At 40.1% G+C, this 27,043-nt stretch overlaps 1 protein-coding gene across 15 annotated transcripts in view; it reads right to left on the bottom strand.

Annotated features, from left to right (window-relative positions):
• ARID1B (AT-rich interaction domain 1B) overlaps positions 1 to 27,043 on the bottom strand; it is a 434,368-nt gene that overhangs the window by 293,291 nt on the left and 114,034 nt on the right. For all 15 annotated transcript variants that reach the window (XM_016956518.4, XM_016956522.4, XM_016956514.4 and 12 more), the window contains one exon: positions 15,749 to 15,898. In XM_016956518.4, the coding sequence (XP_016812007.3) occupies positions 15,749 to 15,898 (150 nt within the window). The remainder of the gene's footprint in view (positions 1 to 15,748; positions 15,899 to 27,043) is intronic.

Genomic DNA, 27,043 nt, shown 5'->3' with positions numbered 1-27,043 from the left:
AACTATATCAACTTGAAGAGAAACTATACGTATAAAAGCAAAGTTTGAAATTATGTCGCTGCTTTACACTAAGGTTTTTTAAAAAGATCCATACTCTCTAAAAAAAAAAAATGGTGACTTCTTAAATAGGGTTACTTGCTACAACTCTTCTCTAAGAAAAGAAAAAGGTTTTTCTGGCTATGAGGGCACAACAGTGTCCCTTAAAGCCATGAAAACAGACAGGGTTGTGCAAGGGTGCCAACTGTTCCAGACCAGCAGAAGACCTCGGTCACAAGAAAGGGTACTGACAGACAGCCCCCTGTCTGCGGCCAGGCAACTCTCTTTGAGTTACCTGATTGTTGGAACACTGGCCTTGACACTTAACACACAACATCTGCCAGCAGACGATGGGTGAAGGTTCCTGGAGAAATGTGTGCCTTAACAGGAAAGGGGGTCTCTTCCAGTATCTTAGGAGAGTGAGTCTGAAGCAGAACAGGAGTCAGAGGTAAAAGGAAAACGATTCTGAGTCTAAAGGTACTAGGAGGAGAGAGAAAGGTCATGAGAGCTTGCTAAGAGGGGACCGGGAAGCAGACCTGCACGTGATGCATCGAGACCTGACAATGGGGAAACGTAAGGCAAGCAGAAACGTTAGAGCAAAACAAAACAAAAACTAAACCACAGCATTGAAGGAGCTTTCCCCTCCTATATAAAAGTATTAAATCTCGGTTAATGAAGTCTGAGGAAGTAAGCTAGGATGTAAAAATACTTTAAAATAGAAGCAACTTCTTCAAATAGCTTTTTTTAAAGGCCATAAAAATAGATGCTTTTTAAAAGAAGGAAATGACAAGTGTTGGGTAAATAAGATGTCTGATGAACGCACAGTGTGCACCTCTGATGTCCTAGTTATCCTCTATCTACAACAGGAAGAATAAACCAGACCTACTCACTCCAGTTCTAATTCTGCCCCCTAAAAAGAGCAGCAGAGACAAGAAATGGTAATGGTAACAAAAATGTAAACAACAAGAAGTTGTGGAATTCATGGAGTCGCAGTGTCAACAGTAAATCAAAAAAAAATTACCAATGTCCAACTGTGTACTTCTTCCTGATACAATCGAATTTCCACGATCTGTTCCATCACTGTAACACATCACCTAGATCCATCCTAATTCCAAATTCTGTGAGGGCTCTTTAATTCTGTCGGTGCTCAGAAAACAGTTAAATCCTCACTAAAAATAAAACTTAAAATAAGAACCACTGGAAAATATATATTAAAATGTAGGAAAGTGAGCTGGGAGGGTGGGGCGCGTAATTTGTTAAAAAACCTTCTAGAGAGGAATTTGGTTAAAAAAAGGGGGGGGGCTTTTTTTTTTTTTTTTTTTTTTTTTGAGACGGAGTCTTGCTGTGTCCACCCAGACTGGAGTGCAGTGGTGCAATCTTGGCTCATTACAACCTCTGCCTCCCAGGTTCAAGTGATCCCCCTGCCTCAGCCTCCCAAGTAGCTGCAACTACAGGTATGCACCACCACATCTAGCTAATTTTTGTATTTTTAGTAGAGACAGGGTTTCACCATGTTGGCCAGGCTAGTCTTGAACACCTGGCCTCAAGTGATCTGCCCGCCTGGGCCTCCCAAAGTGCTGGGATTTCAGGCATGAGCCACTGAGCCCACCCAAAACCACATCTTTAAAATGTGCTTTTTTTTTTTTAATTTTTTTTGAGACAGAGTCTTGCTCTGTCACCCAGGCTGCAGTGCAGTGGCACGATCTCAGCTCACTGCGACCTCTGCCTCCTGGGTTCAAGCGATTCTCCTCCTTCAGCCTCCTGAGTAGCTGAGACTACAGGCATGCGCGACCACACCTGTCTAATTTTTTATATTTTTAGTAGAGACAGGGTTTCACCATGTTGGCCAGGCTGGTCTCGAACTTCTGACCTCAGGTGATCCACCCACCTCAGCTTCCCAAAGGGCTGGGACTACAGGCATGAGCCACTGTGCCTGGCCTAAAATGTGCCTGTTCTTTTGCCTAGCAATTCTATCAAAGAAGAAAGCCTGTTTGCTCATATACATGCATCTATACTGCACAAAGGAACCAGCTATAAAAAAGCATTCCACAAAGCACTATCTGCAATTCCAAAAGAAATCACAAAATTTAAATACCCAGCAGTAAACATTTATCTTCTTCAACACTGTAAAGTATGTTTTACTATGTTTCAGCAGATAAAAAAGATTTTTTGAATGATTAAATCAACAATTTTCACCATGTTTACTAAGTTTCTACTTTGTGCAGGCATTGACCTAGGTGCTGGGGACATAACAATGAAAAACAAAGTCCTTCCACTCATAAATCTTATTTTCTTAAGGTGAAACCACACACATTATTTGGAAAAAAAAAAAAAAAAAAAGTGGGCTTGATAGAGAAAAGCCAAAGATTTCAAAGGGTCAGAAAGGATGGATTGACATACATATTGTTGGGATGGGGGAAAATATAGACAGGGCAGGTTTGTGGATAAAGGGCTGGGTGGCCAGAGGCCCGCTTTGGATATGTTGATTTTCCAAAGCCTGTTGGGCATTCAAATTAGTGATTACCTGCAGGAGCTGGACATACATAGATGTAGAAAGGACAAGACAGATCCAAGTTGCAAAAGTACATATGAAAGTCAGAAGCCTCCAGATACTTAAAGCTTTGAAAGTAAAAGAAATCATACAGGTAAGGTGGGTAGAGCCACAAAAAATGAGGGGCCAACACTGAGCCCTGGTCATGGGCCAGTATTTGGAGGCCAGAAAGATAAAGAAAATCTAGCAAGGAAAGGCAAGGAGTGGCCACAAAGTAGGAAGAGAGCCAGGAGAGGGTGGCGTCCCAGGAACCAAGCAAGACAGGTGCTCCGAGGAGGAAGATACCGCGTCAGCTGCATGGAATGCTAATGACAGGCGAAGGATGGAAGGAATGACTATCACCCATCAGGCTGAATAACAGAACACTGGAGGCTTTGAAAAGAGCTGTTTCATACCGCATGATCTCACTCAAATGTGGCCTCTAGGAAAGGTAAGCTCAGAAGTGGAGAGTGGAATGGGGGCACCACAGGCTGGGAAGGGCTGGGAGCTGGAGAGTAGAGAGTGGAATGGGGGCACCACAGGCTGGGGTGGCGCTGGTAGTTCGGGAGTGGAGAGTGGAAAGGGGGCACCATGGGCTGGGAGTTGGGGAGTGGAGAGTGGAATGGGGGCACCACAGGCTGGGGTGGGGCTGGCAGTTCGGGAGTAGAGAGTGGAATGGGGGCACCACGGGCTGGGAAGGGCTGGGAGTTGGGGAGTGGAGAGTAGAATGGGGGCACCGTGGGCTGGGATGGGCTGGTTGTTGGGGAGTGGAGAGTAGAATGGGGGCACCATGGGCTGGGATGGGCTGGTTGTTGGGGAGTGGAGAGTGGAATGGGATCACCAGGGGCTGGGATGGGCTGGTTGCTGGGAAGTGAAGAGTGGGATGGTGGCTCATGGGCTGGGGTAGGCTGGTTGTTGGGAAGTGGAGAGTGGGATGGTGGTTCACGGGCTGGGATGGACTGGTTGTTGGGGAGTGGAGAGTGGAATGGGGGTACCATGGGCTGGCATGGGCTGGGAGTTGGGAAGTGGATAGTAGGATGGTGGCTCATGGGCTGGGGCGGGCTGGTTGTTGGAAAGTAGAGAGTGGGATGGGGGCACCACGGGCTGGGGTGGGCTGGGAGTTGGGAAGATGTCGATCAAAGATACAAAATTTCAGTTAGATGGGAAGAATAAGTTCAAGAGATCTGTTGTACAACATGGTGACTGTAGTTAATAATATATTGTATTCTTGAAAAATGTTGCCAGGTGAGGTGGCTCATGCCTGTAATCCTAGAACTTTGGGAGGCTGAGGCAGGCAGATCACAAGGTCAGGAGTTCAAGACCAGCCTGGCCAATATGGTGAAACCCTGTCTCTACTAAAAATATAAAAAAATTTGCCAGGCATGGTGGCGCGTGCCTGTAGTTCTAGCTACTCGAGAGGCTGAGGCAGGAGAATTGCTTGAACCTGGGAGGCAGAGGTTGCAGTGAGCCCAGATCGCGCCACTGCACTCCAGCCTGAGTGACAGGGCGATACTCTGTCTCAAAAAAAAAAAAAAAAGAAAAGAAAAAGAAAAATGTTGAGTGGATGTAAAGTGTTCCTACCACAAAAATGGTAACTATGTGAGGTAATGTATATGTTAATTAGCTAGATGTACTCACTCTACAATGTAGTATATATACTTCAAAACATCACATTGTACACAGTAAATACATACAATTTTACCTCTCAATTTACAAAGCAAGTGAAAAAAAAAAAAGAAAGTATGAAAAAAGCCGTTTCAATAGAATAGTTGAAATAAAAGCCTAGACAGAGTAAATTCAAGGGATACCAGCAAATGGGGAATACAAGAAAAGAGAAAAACAGGCTTGTGGTTTCGGTTAAGAAAGGCATTTTTGTTTTGTTTTGTTTGGGGTGGGAGAAATGATGGCATGTTTAAATGCCAATGGGAAGGACAGAGAAATGGATGGTGTGGGGAAAAACCAAGAACTTGAGTGGACCAAGGGCACAGAGCAGCCTTCCAGAGGAACAAGGAGATTTCTGGCAGAGTGTGTACATCACAGATGGCAGACATGATATGCAGACACAGGCTGGCTGGTACCTGTAAGTTCTCCTGATTGCTTGTGTTGATTTCTTCAGTGAAACAGGAAGCAGCCTCACTAGCTCAGAGTGAGGGGCAGGGCTTAAGCCTTTTGGGTTTGAAGACAGAGGGAGATCTGAAATAGCCTTAGGGAAATGCAAAGCTACAAGGCAAGGATGATCTAACATCAGTGGTCACCAACTCAAATGAATAGCAGGGTCTTCCCTCCGTCTTTCCCCATCCCACTCACCTGGAGTGGGCACAAAAGTGGATTTCATCAGGCTTGCATAAATAGGTTTAATAAGATGGGGCTGGCGAGTATTTAAGAGTACATGCAGGAGCGTGAGGGCGAGTATAATGATGGGCTTGGAATTTTAGTTGGGTAAGGAAGAAAGGGATGACAGGAGGGGCATAAGAAACAGTTAAACAAACAAACAAAAAAAAGAGGTTTGATTCACTGTTTCATTTAGTTTGAAGAACTGAGCCAGCATTTTAGATATTTTGATCAATACAGACATTGAGAGCACCTAGTCTGCCACCGGAATGGGTAATTCCTTACATTGTATAATGGGTAACGTGGAATCCTTTACACAACATTTAAGAAGATTATATATGCATTACATGTTTATGTAGATAATTTAGAAAATACAAATGAAGCAAAAGAAAAGAAATCTTTACTTTCTTACCAGTTTTTACTATGTATTTGTATTTTATTTACAAATTTATAACATTTCCAGACTTTGGGGTAACTTACCTTTTCTAACAACTCTGTGAGCATGTTATTTAAAGTGGTCTTCTATACTTTCATTTCTATAATTACTGTTGTGTGGTCATTGATCCCACTGATTCTATGCCTGCTCGTGGTTTTGAGCTGTTCATCCCACACATCTGTAGCAGCCTCATTTGCACCTGTGGAGTCCATGGCTCCCACACACCCAGGCACAAGCCTCTGACTCTCTCACAAGCCTTCTAATGGAGAAGTGCCTGAGCATTTACTTAAGAGAAACACAAATGGGTTATAGGCAGCTTTCTGTCCTTTCCTACCTCTTTCCATTACATTCAGGGCATCATACTCATGTTTGAAATTTTATACATAGGGAACTCACTTTACATATGAATTTCAGGAAAATTAAGGACATATATAACACATGTAGTGGCAAAATTTCAACAGAGTAGTTAGTTGTCACAAGGACACAGAAATGCGTTTAAACAGTGGCTATAGGGTAGGAATGCTAGATTATCCTGCAACGTGTAAGAGTGACTGATGGAAAAGATCACCATGCCACAGCCAACACTACTTTCAAAAGTGCCAACGTTTGGGTATATTTAAAAACAAAGCAAAAAAAAAAAAAAAACTAATTATTTAGCTGAGTCTAGAACCCAACTCCATTTTGCAAGGAAGAACAACGTGTTCTTAAAATCATCTTATGACATAATAAATTTTCCAGAAACAAAACCATCACGTATATTGAGGGAAGATTATACTTTGTTTTGCTCAGAACTTTGCCAACAGTTGCTCATCATTTCAAAAGATGACATCACCACTGACAACCCTGCTGGAGACATTTGAGTTGCCAATGCAACATTCCTATATCAATCTCATTTTGTAGCTGTCAAGTTCACAGTGATCACACATATACATCAAGCATCTATTTCACAAGTCTTCTAAAGTAGTATGCCTAAACATTTGTTTAATTAAGCATACAATACTTTATTATATACTTCTTTCTTTTCATTTTCCATATATAGTTAGTGCCTTATTCTAATTTTGTTTAAAATTTTGTGTGGGGAGAGCTCATATTACCTAAGAACTTTATTTTAAAAGAATAAAGGAGACACTAGAAAAGTTTGATCCAAACCATGAGAAGGTATTATCTGTATGTTCTAAATGATCTATCATAAACATTACATATTTGTATGGTTTCCAATTGTATAAAGGATACCTAAGGAACAACTAGAAAATATGAAACTACCAGTTCCAGCAGTATGGCAGATTAGATGCTCTAAATAGCTATTGATTGAAAAACCCGAAATACTGGATAAAATGCGTTTTCTAATCCTTTTTAAATGAATCCCAGACTTGCCATAAATGTGAGTAACATGAAGAACACCCAGAGAGCAGACCGAGAACAGAGAAACCAAGAGAGCAATAGAAGCCGACTTTTGCTATAGATTCTAACTTTCCCTTTGACGACTATTCGAGGAACAGGGAAAAGGAGAGGAAGTCCAGGGCCTGCCAAAAGGGAGTAAAATACAAGACAATACCTCTCAGTTAAATTAAGGACCAAGAAGGGCTATACCCATCATTTAAGAGCTTGCAAACCCACTAAACAGAAAAGAGAAATACCTGTCTTGAACTTGATATGCAGAGGTAGCAGGAATAAGTGGCTCCTTTAAGAAATAGCAACCACAAGCTAACCACCACCAGGATATCTGGTCAAAATTAACACTTAATGGTGTGGTCTACAAAACCTCAGGAAGATACTTCATTTAGAACAGCCCCAGAGACCATCATCACCTAAACCCTCTAATCAATCTTAACTTCACTGTTGTGGGACAACCAAACATTACGCTCAATCTGATACAATAAACGCACAGCATCGCCTATGAAGCATCCAGACCAAGTCAGTCAGAAATGACGGGTAACAACCACCCCAAACTCAGTGGCCTAGGGTCACCAGCATGTGTTGTGCTCACCAATGTAGGGTACAAAGGGAAGCTTTATCTGTCCATCACAATGTCTCTTCAGCCTCAGCTGTAGCTGATGGTCACAAGAAAGGTGGGGGCTAGAACCACCTAGAGGCTCTTCGCTCAAAAGGAGGATCACAGACCCATCCTGTGAACAAGGGCAGGCCTAAAATGTCGGGAACATGATTTTCAACGACCGCAAATAAAATGTTTATCTTCAAGCCTGTGGATCTAACTTGCAATGTACAGGAAACAGATGAGCAAGTTAAGCCACATCAAGAGAAAACTGGCAGATAAAGCCATTCCACAGGACAGTTGACCCAGGTTTTTCAAGATGTCAAGGCACAAATTTGGGGGAGGAGAAACTGTCCTAGATAAAAAGGCTTCAGAACCAAATCAGTGTAATAAATCTTGTTTAAATTTTGCTTGAAACGAATGATACAGAAGGATATTCTGAAGACAACTGGGGCTATCTGAACATGGCTAGGTTTGTAGACAAGTGGAATTATATTTAATTTAATAAGATGTGGTAACAGAGCTGCTGTTATATAAGAAACGCCCTTGTCCGGATGCGGTGACTCACGCCTGTAATTGCAACACTCTGGGAGGCTGAGGCAGGTGAATCACAAGGTCAGGAGTTCAAGACCAGCCTGGCCAACATGGTGAAACCCCGTTTCTACTAAAAATACAAAAATTAGCCAGGTGTGGAGGTCGCGCCTGTAATCCCAGCTACTCAGGGGGCTGAGGCAGGAGAATTGCTTGAATTCAGGAGGCAGATGCTGCAGTGAGCCAAGATTGCACCACTGCACTCCAGCCTGGGCGACAGAGCGAGGCTCTGTCTCAAAAAAAAAAAAAAGAGAAAGAAAAAAGAAAAAAAAGAAGTGCCCTTACATTTTATACACACATAGAGAACGATTTTGAGAAGAAATGTATCTGTGACTTAAAATACTTTGAAGAAAGTCGGAAGAGGAGGAAAAGATGAGACAGGGCAGCAGACATGGGAAAATACTGGTAATATTAAAACTAGGTGAGGGCATAGGAGTGCTCATTATGTCATTCTGCGTATCTGTATATTCTTCTTGTAATAAAACTTTCACAAAATCAAACACAAAACATTGTTCAAGATAACTGGTACCCATAGGCACCTGGCAAAAGCAAAGACCAATCAATCCTTCTGAGGAAACAGAATGCAAACCCAGGCCTCAATAAAAATGTCTTCAAAAAAAAATAAGCAATTTAGAAAAACAAGAAATTTCTTAGAACTAAAAGAGAACAAAAATGATACATATCAAAAGTTGAAAGATTCAGCCAAAGCAGTACTTAAGAGAAAAAATTTTAGTCTCATATTTAGCTTCATCAAACAAAAAATGTTCAAATAAAGTAAGCATTCACTTGAGTGGGGGCGGGGGGGGGAAGAACAGCAAAATAAACATCAATAAAGTAGAAAGCAAGACGTAATCAAGGTGAGAGAAGAACTTCATTAAGTTTGTTTACAAGGACACACAATGGAGACAATAAAGACCAAGTCACTTTGGAAATGGTTTTATCAAGAATAAAAGAAGAAAAACCATTATGAATTAAAATGCCTTAACTCTGGATGGTACAGAGATTAAAGTAATAAAGGCTATTATGAACTTTATGTTAATAAAGTTGAAAAATTATATGAAATGGACAAACTCCTATACATAGGAATATATACACAGCAATACTCACACAAGAAGAAATTTTTAACTTGAATATGCCTATATTGACAAAAGAAATGAAATAAAAAATTTTAAATGGCTGGGCACAGTAGTTCATGCCTGTAATCCCAGCACTTTGGGAGGCCAAGGTAGGAGGATCACTTGAGGCCAAGAGTTTGAGACCAGCCTGGGCAGTAGAGCAAGACCTCAACATCTCTACTAAAAAAGTTGAAAAATCAGGGGTAAGACAAAAGGTAAAAATAAAGAGCTATACAACCCTTTATAGCTTTATAAACAGTTTTACTAAACATTCAGAGAACAGATAACAACACAAATTCTTTCAGTAAATTAAAAAAGGGACTCATCTTCAATTCTTTTTTTTTTTTTTTGAGACAGTCTTGCTCTGTTGCCCAGGCTGCAGTGCAGTGGCGCGACCTCGACTCACTATAACCTCTGCCTCCCAGGTTCAAGCAATTCTCGTGCCTCAGCCTCCCAAGTAGCTGGGATAACAGACATGCGCCAACATGCCTGGCTAATTTTTTTTTTTGCATTTTTAGTAGAGACGGGATTTCACCATGTTGACCAAGCTGGTCTCAAACTCCTGACCTCAGGTGATCTGCCCTCCCAAAGTGATAGAATTACAGGCACGAGCCACCACGCCTGGCCTCCAATTCATTTTCAGCTCGAAAAGTACAGATACCAAAACCTAACAAGGATAATTACAGTTCAGTCTAATTCATGAATTTCTGATTCAAGAAACCTAAAACAAATGTTAGTAAACTGAATCCAGTGATGAATAAAAAAGACAATATATCATGAGGCTATGTTTATTATAGAATGTGAGTTTCATTTGATACTTAAAAGGTAATTTACCTCAAAAACAGATTATAAGTAAAAACAAAGTGATCATCTCAATAGATACAAAAAAGACAGAAGATAAAATTCAGTATCCACTCATGAAAAAATCTCTTCGCAAACTAGAAAAGAAGGGAACTTCCTTAGCCCAACAGTGGACAGCTACAAAAAGAAAGGGAAAAGAGAAAAGAAAGAAAAGAAAGGGGAAACATTGTATTAAATGACGAAATGCTGGAAGCCTTCATTTAATCAGGGATAACACAGGAACAGCCAGCCGTTTCAAAGAATGCATATAGGGGAGCCAGTCTGCAGAAAGGCAAAAAAGTAGGAAGGCAGTGATTTTTTAAAGTATTATTTTAATTAAAAAACCTGAGACTTCACAAATCACTAGAATTAGCAGAATTAGCAAGAATTTAAAAGGTGGCTGGACACACACACAAAATTAATATACAAAGTCTGTTCCATTTGTATACACCAGTAACAATGAGAAAATGTAATTTTTTAAAGGATACAATTTACAATAGCAACAAAAAATAAGGTATATAGGAACAATCCTAACAAAAGTAGTACAGCAGCTCTTTTTGAAGAATGTTATAAAAGAAACTGAAAAGTACCTCAACAAATGGAGAGATGGAAAGCTATCCCATGCAGGAGAGGCAGGGATGGTGGAGTGGAAATGGGCAAAGGCAAGCATTGGAAAACCAGGCAGAAGAGCCAGCGGACTGCACGGTTTCTACAGCACAGCAACACTGCCCGAAACAACAGGTGCCCAAGGCCACTTGCTGATGACAAAAATGACAAACCATCCCCGCTTCTTTTTCTAAGTGGCTGGTGCTTTTTTTTTTTTTTTTTTTTTTTTGAGATGGAGTTTCGCTCTTGTTGCCCAGGCTAGAGTGCAATGGCACGATCTCAGTTCATCACAACCTCTGCCTCCCAGGTTCAAGCGATTCTTCTGCCTCAGCCTCCCGAGTAGCTGGGATTACAGACGCGCCTCCACGCCCAGCTAATTTTGTATTTTTAGTAGAGACAGGGTTTCTCCATGTTGGTCAGGCTGGTCTCGAACTCCCGACCTCAGGTGATCCGCCCACCTCGGCCTCCCAAAGTGCTGGGATTACAGGCATGAGATGACTGGTGCTTCTTTACCAATGACAACCCTGCCCCACTTCAATCCTCCTGTCTCCTAGATAAAAATTAAAATACCTAATCACAAAAGTACCCCCAGCTTCTTGAGAGCAGCCAGTTGAGGACCACCCCTCCTCATGATGCCACTCCCTCTTAAGAGTCATCTAACACACACCCCAACCCTACTACAGCCCCACCTCCCCCTTTCCACAGTGCTCCTGGGGCTCCTCAGGACTGCATCCTCCCTGGCCTGCAGCCACCTAAGCTAAACAAACGCATCTTTTTATTACAGGGATATTTCTCATCTTTGGTCAGTGGGCTCCAAAAAGGAAAAAGCTATTCAAGTAAAGTGCTTCTGTGTGTCTTATCATTATTCTTTTCTAAGTACCCTGTTTCACAGAAGATCCCATTATAACAATAACAAAAGATAAAATTCTTAGAAAATAGCGTGATAAAAAAAGAAAAAGTTTATAGGAAAAAATAAGCACATACAAATAGCAAAAGGAAAAAGAAAACCAACAACTGAAAAAGAAGGATAATGAGAATATACTACCCTATCAGATACTAAAAGATAATAGAGAAACAGTACAATACTAACGCATTCATAGAAGAACCAATGGAGAATAACAGAAATCCCAAAATGACCCCAAACACCATATACCTAAGGAAATTCAGTTAATGATTTTAGTGGCATCAGGGAAAGGTAGTTGCAATGGCTGATTTTACGCGTGATCTTGGAAGTTACTGTAAATGGAATTAACAATTTCAACGGAGACTCTGAGAATAACAGATTGTTTTCCATAATGTGGGTGGGCCTTATCCATTTAGTTTGAAGGCCTAACTATAATCAAAAGACCAGCCCCACCTAAGCAAGAAGGAATTCTCCAGCAAGCTGTCTTTGACTTCATCGGACCATCGGCTTACCACCTGCCAGCCCATACTGCAGGTTTCGGAAATGCAAAACTCCATAAGCATATGAGCCAATTCCTTATAATAAATCTGTGTGTGTGTGTGTGTGTGTGTGTGTGTGCGCGCGCGCGCGTGTGCGCGCACATGTGAGCACAATTGATTCTATTCTATTATTCTATTCTATTGATTCCAGTCCTCTGGAGTTAATAACTCATATTACAGACAAAGGCCCAGTCTCCCTAATATACAAAGAATTTTTAAAATAATTTTTAAAGACCAACAACTGAAGAGAGAAAATTCAAAATATATATAAATTTACAGTTCAGGAAAAAGGAAACACAAATGCTTTTAAATACACAAGGCAACACTCAACATTACTCATAACAAGATAAATGTAAACTAAAACTATATGCTTAGAAAAAGAAGTATTTCAGATTTTGGCATATTTGCATATACACAAATGAGATATCTTAAAGAGACGGAACCCAAGACTAAACATGAAATTCATTATGTTTCAAACGTGCCTTACATATATGGCCTGAAGGCAATTTTATACAACGTTTTAAAATACTTGTGTGACTGAAACAATGTTTTACATGTGTTTTGACTGTGATCCATCACATGAGGTCAAATATGGAATCTTCCACTTGTGGTGTCATGTTGGCATCCAGAAAGTTTCAGATTTTGGAGCATTTCATATTTCAGACATTGGGATTTAGGGTGCTCAATCTGTACCAGATTGGCAAAAATCCAGAAGCTCTGTAAAGCCATGCTACTGGCACATATGTAGGAAGAGTCCTCTCACGTGCAGATGGGAGTGTGAATTGGCTACAACCTGCAATACCCACTGGGAATGCAGATGCACACACCCTTTGCCCAACACTGTGGCTTCCAGAATTCATCCTGCAGATATTACTGCCCACTTATGAAATGACACATACACAAAGTTTAGCATGGCATCATTGTTTCAATTCAAATAACCAGAACTAATCTAAATGTCCATCAAAAAGAACTGGTTAAATATATCATGGTATGTCCATACAATGTAATGAAGCTATAAAAATGAATGAGGGATTGCTGTATGTGCTCCTTTGGAAAGATCTCTAGAAAATATATTTAAGTGAGTAAAAGAAGGGGATGAGAAAAAAAAATATGGAAGAAGGCATACAGTATATATTATATATACCATCATTTGTGTAAAAATAGGGTAAAAATAAAAGTACGGTATTGTGCTTCTTGATATAAAGAAACTCTAGAAAAACATACAATAAACTATAAATGGTTATCCAGTCAAGAACGGGGGTGGTGACGTGGGCAGAGGGAACTAAGACAGGAAGAGACTTTTCTCGGAATCCCTTCCTTGTACTTTTTATTTTTTCAAACCAATGAATGTATTGATTAGTCAAAACATTAAACATATGAAAAATATTGAAAACACAAAGTGAGGTATCTTGATGGAACCCTAAAATTATACCATCTGTATCAATCGCATTAACAAGACACCAAGTACTACTAATACTTGCTAACTGACTGCCTTATACAAAAGCAAGAGATTACATAAACCACATTTGAAAACAAAAGGAAAGACTGCATAAAGAAATGTTCCGGTCGTTATGAAATACTGGCTGGTTAAACTAAATATGGTTGAGCTTCTTAAGTTTTTAAAGGTATATGAATTCAGTGTTATTAAGATTTAGCTTGATTTTGATAATACTTTAATGGTAATTTTTACTTTGTTTCAGGATAGATTTAGGGGGATTACTTAGGTTTTGGAGGTGCTAAATATATCTATAATGCCAGTTATCACTTTTTTGAGAAACTTTCCAAATCTATCTCCCATCCAACTCCCTAAAATCCAGGACTGTTCCTGTCAAACCAGACCATCTGATTAGGCCACTTAAATGTCTCCAACTTTCACCTCTCTGCCCCACAATGAGTATCTCAGACATTTTATAGCTAGGGAGTACAAACCCAAGAAAAAATTTCCAATGTATTTTGAGCAATGTTTGGTTTTATTCAGAATATACAAAAATTATTACAATTACTTTAAAAAGTCATGGTTATAGAGTATTTACCATATAATTTATTGTATTCAAATCAATAAAATGATAGCAATAATCAAAGTATAAGACAGACTGAAACTAAGCACATTAAAATAATATTCATTAAAATAAGATTTTACTTGTAGTATGCTTTAAATATTTAAATATGAAAGATATTAAATAACTAATTGCCATGTGCTGGAAGTCATCAGTGAATAATTTTTAAAGGAAGTAAATTTTGAGCTTGGTCTTGAAGAAAATGACAGGCATTTAGAATCCTTAATCAAATCGGTTTTATGATCAGAGATTCATTTCAGCACACTACAGTCAAATGAGTAACATAATTTATCTATTGAGTCCTTAAATTTTGATGACATGACAAAACACTCTGTGTCTACAGATAAGTTCAATAAGGCTCTGAAAGCCCCTTGAAAAAGGTTATAACTTTATCAAAACTCCGGATACCAGCCTCTCTCATCTAAAAAGAAATTATATTAAAGTGTTTTAAAATTTTCATACACTTTAATAAAAGACTTGACCAGGTAACTATGAAATGATGTACATTCCTACTGCTACAAACCCCACAGATGTTACTTTTTTTTTTTTTTTTTTTTTTTTGAGACAGAGTCTCACTCTGTTGCAAGGCTGGAGTGCAGTGACGTGGTCTCCGCTCACTGCAACCTCCGCCTCCCGGGTTCAAGCTTTTAAATACATGTATGTAAAAACAAGATTGTACTGGGTCTTGAATCCTAGCTGTTGTTTTAACATGTTTTGCTTAAAGTCATAAACTCTCTTTAGAATTCTCTAGTAAGTCATACGGAAAGGGACTCCAACAAACCCAAGAAAATATGTAAGAAACCAGCCAAATTGATTAAAATTAAGCTCCGTAAATTTATTTATTTTGCTTAATATCCACGATCTAGTCAAGCCACAAAAGAAGTCCTTTAAAGAGGAAAAAGTCGATGCTACATGTGTTCACCTTCTCTTTGCCACCTCCACCACACAAAAGAGAAGAAAGGCAGTATTAAAATGGAAAATTATATTTTGATGTTTATGGTTGGATGTGCTATGAACATTTATCTGGATTCAGAGTAAGAGTCCCTCACTCACTACTCCTTTTCATGTCACTCATGAGTGACAGCCTCTAAAACATAAGGAAACTGAATCATTTTATCAAATAACATATATACTATTTTTCTACAAATTCTGTAAGCTGAAATATATAACCCAGTAACCTAAAGGAGTATTTAATGAGACCAATTTAAACTAGAAACTGCTTGATATATTTAAACTACATGATTCCAATTAGTATTCTAATATATTGCAACTGAAGTGAATATCTACTTATAAGCTAGTTTAAAGAGAATAACACAGTCAAAGGCAACAATGTTTTCACACAGTAGCACTTACCATTAAAACGAAACAAAACAAAGGTCAAGATAAAAATACCATGCACGTGCCAACTAGAAGGATTAAATGATTGATAAAATCCTTCTCCTGAATAAGCCTTAACAAAGTGGCAGAGTGCTTTCTTGAAAGGTTCAGAACACAAATGACAAGGAACAAGCAATGACTGACACTTTCTGCTGCCACTAACCAGTAATGCAAGCAGCTATTAAACCAGTCACTCTTCTCACCCTCCAATCTCAAAAGGGGAAAAGACGGAGGGAGAGATGGAGTTAGATTAGGTTACAGTTATGCATTCTCTCAAAACTAATTTTTTTTCCACCAGAACATAATTTTTAATAAAGGACAGGAAGATGATTCAGAGCCGGGTCTGCCTTGGTGGAGAAAACAGGGCCCTGCGGGGCAGTGAACGGTGCTCACCTGCTGCGGCTGGTACCTCTGCTGGGACTGGGACGGCAGATACTGCGCCTGGGGTGGGAGGTGCGGGGGCTGCGGCTGCTGGCTGTAATATGGCTGTTGGCCCTGCTGGCAGTAACCACTCACACCTTGCTGTCCATACTGAGGTGGCATCTGTCAAAAAGCCAAGCAAAGCAAATGAGAAAGTCAAAATGTGCAATTAAATGAAATCAAATATGGTTTCAATTCAGCAACATGAAGGGGGTTCTCTGCTAAGCAACTAAACTCAGTATTTTTAATCCTCTCTTCCTTAAACAAATCGACACGCTGCTTTCTATTCACATACTATAAATGAAGTCAAAAGGCAATCTGCTTTGCCTTTAAAAACCATCATATTCTATCAGATGGAAACTATTGATAATATCATAAAGATGGAGACGGGAGGAAGTGCTAAATACTGAGACTAAAAAATAGCCTCTACTAAGAAGGAGAAGCATGATATGAAATCCATTCCCACACAACAGTGAAAAAATGAACTCAAACAGTCCAAGTTAACTCACTAATACTTTACAGAAGGCTTGTGGTTTGGGTGCTTTCTTGTGTATGTTTGTTTCTAAGTTCAGAATGAAAAAGTCAGAATATACCAACGGCATTTACAGCACATATATACCAGTTAAATTATCAATTTTATTTACTATTTTTGCTAAGGATGGCATTTTCTTAGTTGATAAAACAGGTAACAATGTAAAGCAAGGTGTACTACAGTGCAAATACCAGAGGTATAGACAAAAATGGCCTCAATCAATCTTCTCCATCTCTAATTTACATCAGCCTAAAAATATCTGAAAGCATTGTTTAGAGGAAAATCCTTCCTCATGCAATAAATATACCATGGATAGTAATTTTGAATATTTTCTTAACGAGAAATCTATTGCCTTTTTCTGTAATTTCAAGAGAGAGCAGGAAAGGAAAAGATAAACAAGATATCAGGACAGCAAAAAGCACTCTAGAGACAAGAATGGCAAAGTCATTTTGTTTCATACCACAATATGGTCCACTGGAGAACTTCAAGAACTTGAGCCCCATAAGCACACACACTTAAGAAATTAATGAGTGCCAGATACACACTTAAAATCCAAATCCACTATAGAAATACTGAATGAGGAAAAAGATGAAATGGTAAAAGATGAAAAGAGTAAAACATTTAGCCTCTAAGAAAAATCAGCACAGTAATTCCTAACATATACAATGGGGTAAAAGGGGAAAAAATGAAAAAGTTAAAGTTCCTATATTTCTTTCAATCCAATCCGGATTATTTTCAAGATCTACCAAAGAGGATGAGATTAAATGTGACCATAACGGCTCACAGTGCCTCTCATCACACAGAGCCTAAGTTGCTGGAGCAGAAAAGTCTGCATTGCAAGCCATTTAACAGCACAGTTGAATTTTTTGCTTTTATTTATTTTACAGCTTGATATCTCATAATGAATGTATGTCCCTGCCATAAGCCAAGCCAACGAATTTCCATAAAATACAACTCCACATGCTAGAATACCATATACCACTACAACACACATCCTTCCGTTCAACACCCATATGTTTGATTTGATATCTAATACTATATTTCACACAAGCATCTTTGCAGTTTGATTTAAAGCAGTTAGGATAACACTTCTGCCAGTGTTAAAATGACTGTAAAGCTCAGTCAACACAGCCAGCAACTCCCCTATGAATTGCGCTTTAATATGTTGACTTTCTGGTTACAGAAGCCCTCACACACAATATGGAAGTGTTGTTTGGGGAGGGGGCGCTGTTTTCTAAGCAACACAACAACAGGACAGATTGCAAGAACCTACTAACACTAGAGCAGCCACAAGCTGACTAGAATTTTTTACTACCTAGTCCAGCTCCAGGAAGTTTGGGTGCAGGGTGTGGGGCAAGGAGGATAGGTGGACGCAGCAGAAATCTTCACTGGAGCAACCACCTACACGACTGAGCAAACCGAGACCTGGGTGCCCTCAAATATGCTCCTCCACGATTAAAACCAATTTGCTATCCTTTTAGACACACGGCTCATTCATCCATTTAGGACCAACTTTGCTGGCACCCCACCTTCTGTAAGCCTGGCCTGAGGAAACCTGTAACAGCACAGAGGGGCTCTCCCTGAGACCTGGGGCCCAGTGCCAACCAACTGGACCCGGTCAGCTGTCCTTCAATGGGAGCCATGACGGGACGGATTGCTCAACTCTAGTTTACCCAAAGAATCTTTGGGTTCGAAATACATGGACTCTAAGTCCAATTCTCTTTGCACGTGAGTTGTGTGAATACGGTCAGTCACATGACTCTGCCTTACATCTCCAACTGTCAAACAGGACTGCCTTCCTAAGTCATATAGATGCCCTGCCCAGTCCCACCTGCAAGTCTATAAAGGTGCCATTATGACTTATTAAACTAGAAGTTGTAGTGCTCTCTGTAAAATATTAATTATTTCCTAAATGTTACCTTTAAAAACCAATTCGATAGAATACCCCAGCTTACTGAAGCTAAAGTCTAACTCTTTGTTTGCTTGTTTGAGACAGAATTTTGCTCTTGTTGCCCAAGCTGGAGTGCAATGGCGCGATCTTGGCTCGCCACAACCTCCACCTCCTGGGTTCAAACGATTCTCCCGCCTCAGCCTCCCAAGTAGCTGGGATTACAGTCATGCGCCACCACACCCGGCTAATTTTGTGTTTTTAGTAGAGACAGGGTTTCTCCATGTTGGTCAGGCTGGTCTCAAACTCCCGACCTCAGGTGATCCGCCCAGCCTCCCAGTGCTGGGATTACAGATGTGAGTCACCGCACCCTGCTTAAAATCTAATTCTTTAATGATCATTATTGTTTTTTTGTCAATGCATTCAGATGCAAGGCTTTGAAAGATCTACTATATGCTGTTCAGACTTCTGAAACTAAATAGTATTATGAAACACAAATCAACAGCCTGCCCCAAAGGACAGCCTGCCCCAAAGGACATGGAAGGCCCCAGAGCCTTCTGCTGGATGCTGCAGACCACAGCTCCTTTTGAGTTCTGGCGTCTGGGCAGCTGTCCCTCTCCTCACAGGCCATCAGGGCATTCCGGCACTGCTCACCGCTCAAGCTCAATCCCCACCTGAACCCAGTTAGGCTTCTAATATGCTGAGGACCAAGACACCCACACACACTGCCCACACACACAAGGAGGGCCCAAAGGACCGATGCGTGAGGAAAGCACCTGAGCTTCACTGTCCCAAGCTTTGCAAACCCTATTCTGATTGCTGAGAGTTTTTAAGTCGTTTCATTCTTAACCATATGCAGGATAACTCATATAACCAGACGGTTGCATGCAAGTGACATGCAACCAACAGTTACTGAGCGCTAGTCAGCAGTTGCTGGGAGCTGGGGACATAGAGCACTGGTAGCTCGGGCGGCCCTCCCTCCCCAGTCTAACCCTAACCATGGTCATTCTCGTGCCTTGACCAACCTGATCTTATCACAGGGGAGACTGATTTAGTTATGTAGTGAAACACTTAACTACGTGTTCACGTGTTTACTATCTGTCCTCATCACTAGAATATAAGCTCCTGGAAAAGGATCTGAGCGTCAACAAACATCAGTTGAATGATAAGTACTGTTGAATGATTATTAAGCAAGCTATTATTATATGAAAAATTTTAACGAATCAAGGAACACATTATAATATGGAAATCTCTTGAACTACCCAAATCTGACACACGTGTTCAGCTTCATCGACAGCCACTGAATGGTACACTAACAACAGCACGGTGTCCTTGGCCAAAAACTGCTGGCCCATGGAAGTCCCGACTGTCCAGTGCATGCTTTGCCTCGAACACAGTTCTAACTATATATATATATTTTTTAAAACCTGCAAAACTGAACTAAATGGAGATCTCAAAAAAAAATGCCTCAGATCAGAACATTTCCATTTGTTATTTAAAAATAAGAATCTGGCTGGGTGCAGTGGCTAAAGCTTATAATCCCAGCACTTTGGGAGGCCAAGGTAGGCAGATCAACTGAGGTCAGGAGTTCCAAACCAGCCTGGGCAACATGACAAAACCCCGTCTCTACTAAAAATACAAAAATTAGCCAGGCGTGGTGGCACACACCTGTAATCCCAGCTACTAGGGAGGCTGAGGCAGGAAAATCGCTTGAACCTGGGAGGTGGAGGTTACAGTGAGCTGAGATCGCTCCAGTGCACTCCAGCCTGGGCGACAGGGCAAGACTCTGTCTCAAATAATAATAATAATAAGAAGAAGAAGAAGAAGAAGAAGAAGAAGAAGAAGAAGAAGAAGAAGAAGAAGAAGAAGCAGCAGCAGCAGCAAAAGAAGAATTTGCTTCACTCATTTCTAAATAAAGAAGACCTTTAAGACATGAACACACACAACAACAAAAAATTTATAGCTAAAAATGATTCACTTACATATTTATTTTAGAAAATTATCCCAATAAAGAACGCAAGTACTACCTTTCACATTTCTGTATCATGTTAAATATGCAGGGTCAGGACTCATTTTTCATTTCACCATACCCTGAACTTTTTGCTCATCCTCCAAAATTAGTGAAATGATCAAAGGTTACCCTCTCCCCCTTTTTCCTTCTAAAGAAGTTTGTTTTTGTTTTGTTTGAGGTGGAGTCTCGCTCTGTCGCCAGGCTGGAGTGCAGTCGCACGATCTCAGCTCACTGCAACCTCCGCCTCCCAGGTTCAAGTGATTCTCCTGCTTCAGCCTCCCGAGTAGCTGGGATTGTAGGTGCATGCCACCACGCCTGGCTAATTTTTGTATTTTTAGTAGAGACGGGGTTTCACCATGTAGGCCAGGATGGTATCGATCTCTTGACCTCGTGATCCACCTGCCTCGGCCTCCCAGAGTGCTGAGATTACAGGCGTGAGCCACTGTGTCCTCTTTTTTTTTTTTTTTCTTTTTTTTTTGAGACGCAGTTTTGCTCTTGTTGCCCAGGCTGGAGTGCAGTGGTGTGGTCTCGGCTCACTGTAACCTCTGCCTCCTGGGTTCAGGCGATTCTCCTGTCTCAGCCTCCTGAGTAGCTGGGATTACAGGAGCGGGCCACCACGACCAGCTAATTTATATATTTTTAGTAGAGATGGGTTTCATCATATTGGTCAGGCTGGTCTCGAACTCCTGACCTCAGGTGATCCACCTGCCTTGGGCTCCCAAACTGGTGGGATTAGAGGCATGAGCTACTGAGCCCGGCCTAAAGAAGTTTAGAGAGCAGTTTCTTACTAGGTTTAAAGGTACACTGACCCCATGACCCGGCCATGCGCCTTGTTAAGTATATACCCATGAAACACACATGTTCCAGGAAGGATATTCAATGCAGTCCTGTCTACTACAATTGACAGAAGAGGACAAAATCTAACTCTAAGACAGAAGGTAAATGGGAAAAGTTAACTTTGCTATAGGCACACAATTAAATCTACACAGTAGTAAAAAAAGGAGTAAGACGCCACATATCAAAATGGTACAAAACTAAAAACTACAGTGTTGAGTTTAAAAAGAAAGCAACAAAAAGTTAATGCAGTATCATATCATTTGTATAAAATTTTAATACATAAGATATTAGTGTATACTGTTTATAAACACACATGTAGCAAAAGTATAGAAACGTGCATTGAAAAGAATTGGGGATTATGGGGCGTGGCTTCAGCCATGCTTTGCTCCTTTATAAAAAGAAAGATGTGAAGCAAATAGGGTAACATGTTATTTTTATACCTATATATACTGTGTGTATGTGGGGGTGTGTGTGTGTGTGTGTATACACCTGTATATACTGTATCTGTAATTACACAAGTGTGTCTGTTATATTTGCTTCTGTACTTTTCTATATGTCTAAATTATTTCACAATTTTCCACTTTTACCATAAAGATTTTGCCTCCACCCCAGTCCACATCCTCCCAAAAAGAGGGGGCCCTGGGAAACTCAAGCACCCACACAAGGCAGGAGGGGACACCCCAGGAGGTGTCCTTCCGAGAAAAGAGACTCAGCTCAAAGGCCAAGTCCCTGACTACAAGACCAGGTGCTCCAATCACTTCCCAGGCCTTTCACCTAGGACACTCCAGGCCATAGCTCTTCTGAGTTCTGGTGTCTGAGCGGCTGTCCCTCTCCTCACAAGCCATCAGGGCATTCAGCACAGAACTAGGAGGAAGCCTTCATTATGGTCTCCTCCCAAGGGAAACAAGTGTCCTGTAGGTTGGTGAACCTCTAACAGACAGAACTTTATGCCAGCATTTCCCTAAGGGTCACTAATTTCCCTATGGGTCCTACAAGGGACACTAATTCTATAGAATATCACACAGAAATGAGTTCTATAATTTAAAAAAGTTTAAAAAACCAATATACTATAAAAAGAAAACATACCATATCATCACATTAAAGGATATGTGAAATCCTTTAAAAAGTTTGGAAACTTGTCCACCTTTACATCCAAGATTTCTCAAACTCATTTGATCACTGAACACCACCACACCACTGGACAGTCCACTGCACAGGACAGGCCCTTGCTAGTTTAGTTCATCACTGTATTCCGCATGCCTGTCCAGTACTAAGAGCTCGGTGAATGTCTGTTGACTGAACCTCCTGAAATACGTATAGAAATCACACACCACAGTCAATGGAAACGTTAAGAGCTGCTGCCTTGAGCTAAACTATAGTCCAGTCCAGTTCTATCTCTAGGAAAGCACAGAAAAACACTGGAACAGATATTAGAACCTCCTTGATGTGAGCTTTGAAGTTATGATACTAAAACACGCCCCAGTTTCTATCATAGACCTGGTGTCTCTGAATAGCTCAATCTACTTACATTATCAGTTTGTTCCTCCTTTTGGAGGAAAAGAATCTATGAACAAAAGAAATACTTGGCATTGTCCTAAACTTATCAGAGACATATTCAAGTGTGGTGAAAACTCCCCACTACTGAATTCTAACATGCTACTATTTTGCTATGTAAAAGAATGAGCACCTTTCTCCTTATCTTCGATGTCTAAAGACCTTTTTTAATTGTGCTAAAATATACACAAAATTGACCATTTTAACCATTTGAAGTATACAGTTCAATGATGCATAAGTACATTCACACTGTTGGCCAACCATCACCACCATCCTTTTATAGGATTTCATCATCCCAAATGGAAACTCTGTGCCCTGGAAATAACAACCCCACATTCTGTTCCCCATCCCAACCCCACATTCTGTTCCCCATCCCAACCCCCGGCCCCCATCCCAACCCGCGGTCCCCCATCCCAACCCCACATTCTGTTCCCCATCCCAACCCCCAGCCCCCATCCCAACCCCCCGGCCCCCATCCCAACCCCCTGGCCCCCATCCCAACCCCCGGCAAGCACCATTACACTTTCTGACTCTATGAATTTGGTTAGTCTTGCTATCTCACACAGGCAGAATCACACAATATTTGTTCCTTTGTGTCTGGCTTATTTTGTGTCTGAGTTAGCATAATGTATTGAAGGTTCATCCATGTTGTGGTTTGTATCACGTTTCATTCCGTTTTAAGGCCACGGAATGTATACAGCATAACTGTTTATCCACTCACCCATGGATAAACACTCGGCTGTTTCCAACTTTTGAGTATTGTGAAAAATGCTGCTCTGAATAGGGGTTTACAAATATCTGGTCGAATTGTTGCTTTTACGTCTTGGGGTACATTCCGAGAAGTGGGACTGCTGGAGTATATGGTAATTCTATGTATAATTTTTTGAGAACTATCATACTGCTTCTCACAGTGGCTGCACCATTTCACATTCCCACCAACAGGACGCAACGCTTCCAATTTCTCCATATCCTTGACAACACTTGGTATTTTCTGGGTTTTTCTTAATATTAAATATCAGCTGTACTAATACTGGGTGTGAAGTGATAACATACTCATTGTGAAATTTACATTTCTCTAATGATCAGGGCTGTTGAGTACCTTTTCATGTGCTTATTGGCCATGTATATATCTTCTTTGGAAAAATGTTTATTCAAGTCCTTTGCCATTTTTTTTAATTAGGTTATTTGTTTTGCTGTTGATAGGAGTGTTTTATATAGATATTAATCCCCTATCAGATATATGATTTGCAAATATTTTCTCCTATTCTGTGGGTTATACCTTTTCACTCTCTCGATAGTCTCCTTTGATGCTCAAAAGTTTTTAAAACTTTGACGTACTCCAATTTGTCTGTCCTTTCTTTTGTTGCCTATGCTTTTGGTGTCATATCCAAGGAATAATTACCAAATCCAGTGCCAAACTTTTCCTCTGTTTTCTTTTAAGAGTTTTATAGCCAGGTACAGTGGCTCACACCTGTAATCCCAGCACTTCGGACGGCCGAGTCGAGTGGATCATTTGAGGTCAGGAGTTCGAGACCAGCCTGGCCAATGTGGTGAAAATACAAAAATCAGCCAGATGTGGTGATGAGTGCCTGTGATCCCAGCTGCTCAGGAGGCTAAGGCAGGAGAATCACAAGAACCCAGGAGGCAGAGGTTGCAGTGAGCCAAGATTGCACCACTGCACTCCAGCCTGGGTGACAGAGCAAGACTCCATCTCAAAAAAAAAAAAAAAAAAAAAAAAAAAAAGGAAGAAAAAAGAAAAAAAAGAGTTTTATAGCTTTGTTTAAGCTCTTACACTCTTAGGTCTATGATAGATTATGAGCTAATTGTTATATATAGTCTAAGGCAAAGGGTCCAATTTTATTCTTTTGAAAGACTTATTGTTTTTATTCTATACAATTTTCACATCAGCTTTGGATCTTTCTGTTTTAAGAAGTACAGTTTGGTATTTACACATCCATCAAGAACTATTTTTTGAAAAGAACTAATTAAATGTATACATTCTCAACACACCGTATGGTCTGTTTGCATGAAATTCAAAATCAGGCAAAATCAACTTATTGTGACAGAAATCATAACAATGATTGTGGGATATGGGGCCTGGCTGGAAAGAGACATGAGGGAATTTTCTAGGAGTGACGGAAATAGTCTAATTAGGATAGTGGTATCCTAGACGTATGTAATTGTCAAAACTCACTGAATTGCATGCTTAAGATTTAGGCATTTCAATGGATATAAATAATAGCTTTAAAATATTGGTGGCATATGTATATACACTTAATACAGAAGTCTAAACTGTTCGTCTCCATTTTTATCATTCTATAACACACATTTTAACACATTTATGCTTAAATCTTTCTTGCCTTTAGACCTAGATGTAAATTTTGTTTTATAATTAATGACTGGTCCTAGATGCTTATCAGTGAGTTTTTATGTTTTCATTTTACATAATCCAAAATATTACAGAGCAACAGGGCAAACTGAAATAATCATGGTGAATATACAAAGTAAAATATGTAAGGCAAGTCATAATATGTATAGAAACAACGTTCTTTTAACCCAAAATTCTACTTTAGGAATTTATCTTAAGAAAAAGTATGAGGCCGGGTGTGGTGGCTCACGCCTGTCACTTTGGGAGGCCGAGGTGGCTGGATCACGAGGTCAAGAAATAGAGACCATCCTGGCCAACATGGTGAAACCCCGTCACTACTAAAAATACAAAAAGAAAAAAGAAAAAAAGAAAAAAGAAAATTAGCTGGGTGTGGTGATGCACACCTCTAGTCCCAGCTACTCAGGAGAGTGAGGCAGGAGAATCGCTTGAACCGGAGAGGCAGAGACTGCAGTGAGCCGAAATTGCGCCATTGTACTCCAGCCCGGGGGAAAGTGTGAGACTCGGTCTCAAAAAAAAAAAAAACAGAAAAGAAAAAGAAAAAGTATGAAACAAGTATGCAAAGATATGTGTAGCAAGGAGTTCATTGCTGCTCCACTCAAAAATAGGGAAACAGCCTAAATGTTTAAATGTCCATCAACAGGGAACTGGTTTGAGGGGGGGAAAAAAAAAAAAAAGCAGAGGTGAGGATTCAATAAAATACTACAGAGCCATTAAAAATAACAATCCTCATTTTACACTATATTTAATAACAAAAAGTTCTGTCCATATATTATTGAGTTGAGGTTTAAAGATAGCAGGCTACAAAACCATATGTAGTATAATGTTATTTTTGAATGTGAGAATCTGTTTGTGGTATAGGTATAAAGAATTAACAGCCTCAAAGAATATATACCAAAATCACTCCTTAAACCAACTCTGTTTTTCATGAATCTAGAACAAAATGAAATTTATTTGGGATTATTTACTGCTGCTGTCTTTCTAAGAGTTATCAAAAAGTATATTATAACAATTTATCTTAAACAGAAGAAAGCTCCTTAATTTTTATGTGTTTGTTTTTCATCACAGATTTGAACCCCTCCAGGTAAATTCTACAAAATGGGAAAGCAAAAAGCAGAAGAAAAATCTTAAGTCCACAACAGCTCCATTCACATGTGGCAAATCCTGCTGGCTCCTGATTTCACAGGAAGATCAAACACCATTTTTCATGCATAAGAGACAGACTGAAAATTCCCCACAGCAAGGAATTCAGATGCTAAGCTGATGCGTGGTTGAACCAATTGCACAAGGAAATTTTATTATGTCAACATGTCCAGTCAAAAATAATGTGCTAGAAGGTAATAAATAAAGTTTACAAGGTCAAGATCTTACAACTGCTCAACATTCCACAGTCCCTTAAGCTAAGTTCCCAAATGAGACTCCTAAACAACTTAGGTGCCTTTTCCTCCCCACTTTCTTATTTTAAGAAGAAAAATAAATCTTGTTCTTAGGTTTGTCTAAGGAAAAAACAAACAACAACAACAACAAAAACTCCACAATTTCCTGAAATTCACCTTTCACCCTTGAAAAATGAGAAATAGTCAACAAATGTATATTGAGCACTTACTGTATGCACTGTATACTAAAGCTAAGTTCCTTCCAATTCTATCTGGCTTCTCTTGACTAACAGGAAAAAGATGACCCGGGATGAGAAAGAAGTTGGCAAAGTATACAAAAGGGTCAGGCAGTGTCTCACACTGCAGAATGGGCTAGCTGACCACCCACACCCACAAGCTGGGTCCATGGCTCTCACATTGCTCTGAAGTCCAGTATGTTCTGGCCTGGGCCCTGGTTCCTTCCTAACAGGTAACTTCTGGGCCATAAACATTGCCAGTTTTTAACAGGCTTTCTGAAACCAACAAATCTGGAATAATTTAACCCTCCCCATTAGCTTAGAAATTTTTAAAAAATCATAGGATAAAATAGATTTACCTTTTTTGATTTGGGAAACATTGAAAAGTTCCATTTTTTATCAGTAACAAGTCTTTTTCGTGACAAATTTTTTATAAAACTTAGAAGGG

Source organism: Pan troglodytes, chromosome 5 (assembly GCF_028858775.2).
Source record: "Pan troglodytes isolate AG18354 chromosome 5, NHGRI_mPanTro3-v2.0_pri, whole genome shotgun sequence".
Classification (NCBI taxonomy): Eukaryota; Metazoa; Chordata; class Mammalia; order Primates; family Hominidae; genus Pan; species Pan troglodytes.
Note: the sequence above shows the minus strand (reverse complement) of the source record. Positions and strands in the feature narration are given on the sequence as shown.